Below are 6,683 nucleotides of genomic sequence, written 5' to 3'. Positions count from 1 at the left end.
GAGGCTGAAAATTGCAGCCAAGGAGTGGTAAGAGATTCATACTGTCGAGTTTGCAATTGAAGGAACAAATCAATGTCACTTATTAGAGAATTTTAGTGGAAGGTTAGACCCCCCAGTGGCGGAGCCACATTGGAGTCGAGGGAGGCCATGGTCCCCTGGATTTTTGAAATGTTAAAAGTTCCTATATATATATATATTTTATTTCTCTCGTTGTATGTGTGAAATATCACTATTTGGCCTCTCTTCAAAAATTAAAAATAAAAATTTAAGATAAAAATTATGAGTACAAGTGTCATTCTTAATCATTATTTAATTAAATGGATATGGCTTTCTAATTAAAAATTAACTCACGTTCCATAAATTTCTCCTTATATTCTCTCTCATATTTTTATTTTTATTTATTCTCTCATGAATCTCCTCTTTATTTCTATTTTTTCTCTCTTTCTTTTTTCACACATTTCACAAAATATTGAAGTAGTTGGTAGACATTGAAATTTTTCCTAAATTTTCTCCACAATTATCAGGTATTCACTATTTCTTTCTCAAAGTATTATTCTCTCCCTCCCTCACGATTTTTCTAGTATTCTTTTCATAAAGCATAAGTTGTTTTTTTTTTTTAGTTGTTCTTTCTTTCTCCTAAAATTTGATTCTAGCCTTACGTGGTGAAACCCACCCTAGAAACGATCGACTCTCGGCAATACCCCCAAGCCCCTCAAAAAAAAAAAAAACTTAGCAATTTAAATCTCGTTAGAATTCTGCCATTTTTATCAGATCTAATCATAATCATTGATTTTTTTTAATCCTTAAACTTTCTCATAAATTTTCATTTCCTATTAATGGAATTTAAATCTCGTTTAGAATTTTAGCTATCAATTTTATCATATCTAATCGTAATCATTTATTTTTATTTTTGAATCCCTAAACTTTCTCATTTTCAATTCTTATTAAGAGCAATTTATTTAAGTTTTATTAGTTGGATTTTTAAATTTCTTCCATTAATATTATCATATCTAATCATAATCATTGATTTTCTTTAATTAATTTAAGATAAATTGAGTGATTATCCCAAATTTGATTTTTCAAAGTTTTCTCCCACAATTTTGGCCGTTACTTTAATTTAATATATTTTTTATAATTTACCTATGATTGTGTTATTTATATTTTAGTCCTCCTATTAATTTACCTACATTTTTAATGTGAACCCCACACGTCAAAATATAATAATATATTATGAGATGGGATCTACAATGGGTCCCGCATTGGCCCATTTATATTATGCCTCCTTCAATGTTCAATCCTGGCTCCGCTCCTAATTATACCACTCTCAAAACCTCCCATAATCAAGGTTTAAAGTACTTGTATTAAATATGTACCGATTATGTAATTTTAAGACATGAAATATTGTATCCTATTGTCTAATATATTTTAATGTCATTCGATAGAAAGAGATATCAAAATATATGAAACATATCAATTAATACCATATGATATCGTGAGATACTTTATACCTTGCCCATACTGTAATCTTATGTTCTGTGCTTCCTGAGTCTTCTTACAAAAAAAAAAACTCTTCTTGAGTCTTAACTAGCGAGGCTCTTCTAACCCAGCACAAGCTTCTTTTTGAAGCAGATAGTAACTGGCGGTCTCTCACCTCTTCTCTTTGCCTCTTTTTTGTGTCTTCTTCGTCCTCTCTTTGTTTTTCTCTCTCTTCCATCCGTTCTCTCTGTTCTCCTTCTCCTCCCCTACCTTCTCTCGATTTCTCTCATTGCCCTCTTTTGTTTCCCTCTTTCTTTGTTCCTCTCCATTTCTTGTCATTTCCTTTGTTTTTCCCTAACTGGTTGAAGTTTTCAGTAAACACACACAAAAAAAGGGACACCTGTAGATGCGAGATCTGGTCGTGCATCCCGTGGAAGTTTTGTACCAAATTTGGAAATGCATCATGCAAATCTGAAAGTTAAACTACTGCGAGTTTCTATTGGTCACCTCTCTACTTGTGCTAGTCTCTGTGTTTGCCGCAACAATGGATGGTAGTACCATAATTGAGAATTAGCCCCATTTGCCTTGTACAAACTCAACCTCTTTAGATCCATCGCATCGCGACGACAGCCTTCTCTGCAATACCGGTGCCACCACCACGACAACCTAGTCGCCTTAGTGTTTTCTCTACCTTGTTTATGGTCTCCACCGCTGGGTATCTATGATGGAAGATACAAATTTTGTATCTCATACTTAATTGTTGTTGTGATTGTTACAAAACTTATTTTAAAAATTTATTGAACTTGACTTATCCCTTAGACTGGTTTACATTTTCTATTGCATGTACGACAATTTAATCAATTTCTCCTCCTTCATAGATCATCTTTTATGTTTCTTTCTTTTCTGACGTGTTATTTCTTTCAAGGTCGATGAATAAAATCTCCCAAGCTTCTAACCAAAAAACTAGTGTCTTCCGTCATGCAGCTCACTTTTTAACAGCGGTAAATCTGTAAATAAGGGGATTGTTCCAAATTCATTGCAACACCTCTTTTCTACCGACTTTAGACATGTAGGTGAATCTTACCCCAAATAAAAAAAAAATGTAGGTGAATAATAAGAAAATTCCACACAAACATTAGGCCCCACACGCACCGACGAGTAGAGCTTATGACTCATCACACCTCCTCTTCTCCCGTTCTCCGACAAGCATCAATCCTTAAATAAGCGGTGACCAATGAAAGAATATTTAATATAAAAATAAATGACACTATCTCATCATCAAAAGATTCAAAGGGTTGCTCTGCTCACTTGGTAACGACCGCTTAAAACTTGGGTTTGGGCATTGTGCAAATAAAAACGAAAAACGAGGCCATTTGACCTAATTCCCCTTGAGTCAAGGGTTGCACCATAGCCCCAAAGGCCAATTGTGCCTGACTAAAGCCCAAGAGGCCATGACCAACTGACTCCATCTAAGCCTACTTACCCTAGCCAAGACAAAATGGCTTGAGATCTACCATTGCAAAAGAAAATTCATATTGATGCAAGACCAGTTTTTTCCCCTCAAGACAACTTCACTTGTCACCAACAAAGACTCCTTTTAAGATTTTGGAGGGGGGGGGGGGGGGGGAGATTAAATTCCATCATATGTCCGAGAACACAAGTTTTTCTTCCTCACAAAGACAAAAAAAACAGCTTCCAAGTAAAATTCATGTAAGACTTGAGGTGACCACAGGATCCAAATTGATTCAAGATACATAAAAGGCTCACCATAAAACTAGAACAGCAACAGAATGGGGGAAAAAATTTATGTGCGACTCATCAAAACTAACATGATAATCATACACCAAGATTTCAATGGACGAGCAGTATCAAGGTCATCCCCAGGCACAAAGGCAGATATAACGGAAACAGTGTCATTCATATCCGGTGGCAATTATACCTTCAATGTAAGACTATTGTAGGTTGTTTCGATGTATCATCAGTCAGCTCCTCCGAAGGGACCTCTCTTCTAGCAGAATATAACACATCAGAAACAGAGTAACAAGCAGCAAAACAAAGAATCACCAGACAATACACATGCTTTGGAAGGCATAAGGCAGGCCAGTAAATATTCATCTAGCAAAGATTTCATTGCCCCTTCATCTACCCTACTACCCTACCTTGTAAACCAACCCCCCCCCCCCCCCCCCAAAAAAAAAAAAACCCCCCAAAACAACCAAACAACACACACACACACACACACACAGAAACTAAAATGACACTGATTACGTAGAAAAGAAGTAAACAAAATTTCTATGAACGAATATGCAACATAGCATTTACTTGGATCATCAAGGAAACCCAACATAAATCTAGGAAATCTTTATCTTTGAAACCAAGAAGATTTATCCACCAACTATGCAAATAAAACTCTCTTTTTTTCTTCTCTCCCCGAAGAGAGAAAATAGAGCAGAAAAACAAGCTCTCCAGGGTTTATGCAACAAAAGACAGAAAATTTAAGACACCCCCCCCCCCCCCCAAAAAAAAAAAAAAAAAAAAAGAACAGTTGTTAATTATCAAAACTTATACATGACTTTTCAAAGTCCTCATCCTATTCAGACCTTCAATTGTCTCATACTTCACCATAACAAGTCTAGGTGCAACAGCATGGCTGCTCCATTGTGATCAAATTGTCATTTGGAAACTGCAAGAGCAGGTATAGCACTGCATGCATTATGATCCTTCCTTTTAGGATAAGGGATTACAGAACCACCTTTGAAAGATTACTTATACTGAAGCCACATCAACTTGTTAATATTAGTTTACCCTAAAATGTTTCAGTATAACGACTCAAAGTCATATCATCAAAATCATTTCCACTAAACTAAAGTTAAAAGCCGAGTATTATGCAATATCACATAAATTTTTTTTTTTGGGTGGGGGGGTATGCAGCAATGCAGAGGAATTGCACAAAATCATAAACAAATAGACAATCAGTAACAACTAGGAACCATACCAAAAGTATTTCTTGGTTGAACAGGTGGCAAAGATCCCAGAATCAAAATTGGCGCCTTGGCCTGGATTCAGCTACAGTCACTCGGATTGATCTTCCATTCAAGTCCTGCGCCATTAACAGTTTTCGAGCGATTAAATAAAAAAGTAAGTACTAGAAGAAATAAAACGTCTGCAAAATAGTTTCATATAAATTATTTCATTAAGAGACACAAATTATCAAACACACTAGATTATAGTCAACCTTACAACCAAAATGAATGACCTATTTATGAAAAGAAAAAAAAAATAGAACAGAAAATCATACCGATCTTTTCAGTCCTTGTTTGTTAGGCAAATTTGTTATCTAATGCAGAGTTTTTACAGAGCAGACATTTCGAAATAAGTATCTGATCTGAACACCTAATAAAATAAAGCACGGCACCTAATACGTGATATCTTGTAATATGCCATGTAACTTTTATAGTTCCCCATCCAACACTACAATGAAGCATGGCATTGGTTGGAAACATAAAAATTGTTGAATAAATATTTGACCTTTAGATAGGTCTGTATGTAGACAACCTCCTCCAAAAGAATCTCCTCAAATTCAAAATTTAGATGCAAACTACAAAATGCTAGAGGTAGAATAGATGTACAATGATGCAAATCAAATACACAAGATTTTGGTATACTCACAGCACCATCAAGGGAAGAAATTGCATTGTTGACTTCCTCGGCAGAGCTGTAGGTTACAAACCCAAAGCCCCTTGATCTACCACTTTCCCTGTCATAAACAACCCTGGCCTCCATTACCTTTCCTTGCTCACTGAACAGGGATTCAAGAGCTAAATCATCAACACCCCATGCAAGGTTACCCACATAAACCCGATTTGCAGATTCAAAACTTCCCCCACCTCGAGGTCCCCTTGAGAAACCACTTTCCTTAGGAGGTGGAGGTCCAGCATTCACTCTCAATGGCCTTCCTTCCAGTTCCTGAAACATTATCATACTTATCAATCAGAAACTAGAAACACTGTCACCAGTTGCAAGCAAAATTGAATTAAGACACTGGAATAGACCTTATACCAAAAGAATCAAAATAGGGTCTGTAAAGTTATGCACGAAGATAATAATTCCGTGCAATTCAAATACTGGTGTAGGAAATATACATAGATTTATCAGTTATCATATATACCTAATAAGCAATCACAGTAGTAGAAGAACGATGAGCAAGGAAACTTACATAGCAATTCACATAGTGGTGTAGGAAATATATATAGATTTATCGGTTAAACATAAACACCTAATAAGCAATCACAGTAGTAGCAGAATGACGAGCAAGGAAACTTACAAAGCCATTGAACTGCTGAGCAGCAGCTTCGACTTCCTCAATCGAAGACATGGTCACAAACCCGAAACCCCGGCTTCTTCCAGTCACCTTGTCATAAATAACCTGCAAAAGAAGAAGAGGAAGAAGAACGAAGTTAGGGAAAACCCTAAAAAAGATTTCAAAACAAAAGAAATAGAAGCTAGAAGCAAGACCGACCTCAACCATCTCAACATTTCCGGCACGTTCAAAGAGTCCGGCAAGTTCAGCACTGTCGACGTTGAAAGGAAGGTTACCAACGAAGAGTTTCAAATCAGGAGAGAAATTCTGCTGAGGTTCTTCTTCGGTAAAGACCTCATCCTGCTCGAATTCAGAAGAAACAGCTACTTTCGAAACCAAACGAGACGAAGACAACAGGTTACTGTACTTCTTAGACTGATTTAAAGGAAATGAACAGGAAATCCAAGAAGAAGGCTTGTTAATACATTGGACAGAGGAAGTTAAGGAGACGATGGAGAAAGGCGTAGCAGAAGGGTTTTGAGTCTTAGAGACTGCTAGGGTTTTGGGTGTGAGAGAGTGGAAAACCAGAGAAGTCGAAGCCATGACCGTTCAGTGGTGCTGTTCCTGAATCCTGATAAGGTTGTAAGGAGCGAAAGGGAAAAATATCTAACAGGAGGTAGGGGTGAATGGATACCGCTTCGCTTCATTGGGGTTTTTAAAGGTTGGATAGGGCATGACGTGGCATTACCGCTTTGAAACTTTTTAAAATATCCTTCTTAAATGAATCCCAACCGTCCAGTCTCGGTCCCACTACTACAGTTGTCAGACCACTTGCCATCGTTTCATCTTTAAAAAAAAATAAAAATAAAAATAAATAAAAATAAAAATAAAAAAAAATTGAAATCCA

At 36.5% G+C, this 6,683-nt stretch overlaps 1 protein-coding gene across 1 annotated transcript; it reads right to left on the bottom strand.

The window, feature by feature from the left end:
* Positions 1-4,471: 4,471 nt before the first annotated feature.
* Positions 4,472-6,455, bottom strand: LOC149023503 (RNA-binding (RRM/RBD/RNP motifs) family protein). The gene is made up of 4 exons (XM_089144041.1): positions 5,996-6,455; positions 5,801-5,902; positions 5,146-5,442; positions 4,472-4,576 (listed from the first exon to the last, which is right to left on the bottom strand). Exons 1-4 carry the CDS (start codon positions 6,377-6,379, stop codon positions 4,514-4,516), a joined length of 846 nt encoding a protein of 281 aa, XP_089000167.1. The 5' UTR covers positions 6,380-6,455; the 3' UTR covers positions 4,472-4,513.
* Between the last annotated feature and the right edge of the window lie 228 nt (positions 6,456-6,683).

This window comes from Hakea prostrata, chromosome 2 (assembly GCF_041222555.1).
Source record: "Hakea prostrata isolate BN-2017 chromosome 2, UWA_Hpros_2, whole genome shotgun sequence".
NCBI classification, from domain to species: Eukaryota; Viridiplantae; Streptophyta; class Magnoliopsida; order Proteales; family Proteaceae; genus Hakea; species Hakea prostrata.
Note: the sequence above shows the minus strand (reverse complement) of the source record. Positions and strands in the feature narration are given on the sequence as shown.

Bases quoted from the DNA above. Each gene is read 5' to 3' on its own strand.
- LOC149023503 (XM_089144041.1), bottom strand. From the start codon at position 6,379: ATGGCTTCGACTTCTCTGGTTTTCCACTCTCTCACACCCAAAACCCTA. The intron at 5,443-5,800 runs GTAAGTTTCCTT...ATAATGTTTCAG, and splicing joins CTCAGCAGTTCAATGGCTTT to GAACTGGAAGGAAGGCCATT. The intron at 4,577-5,145 runs GTGAGTATACCA...TTAATGGCGCAG, and splicing joins TTTCTTCCCTTGATGGTGCT to GACTTGAATGGAAGATCAAT.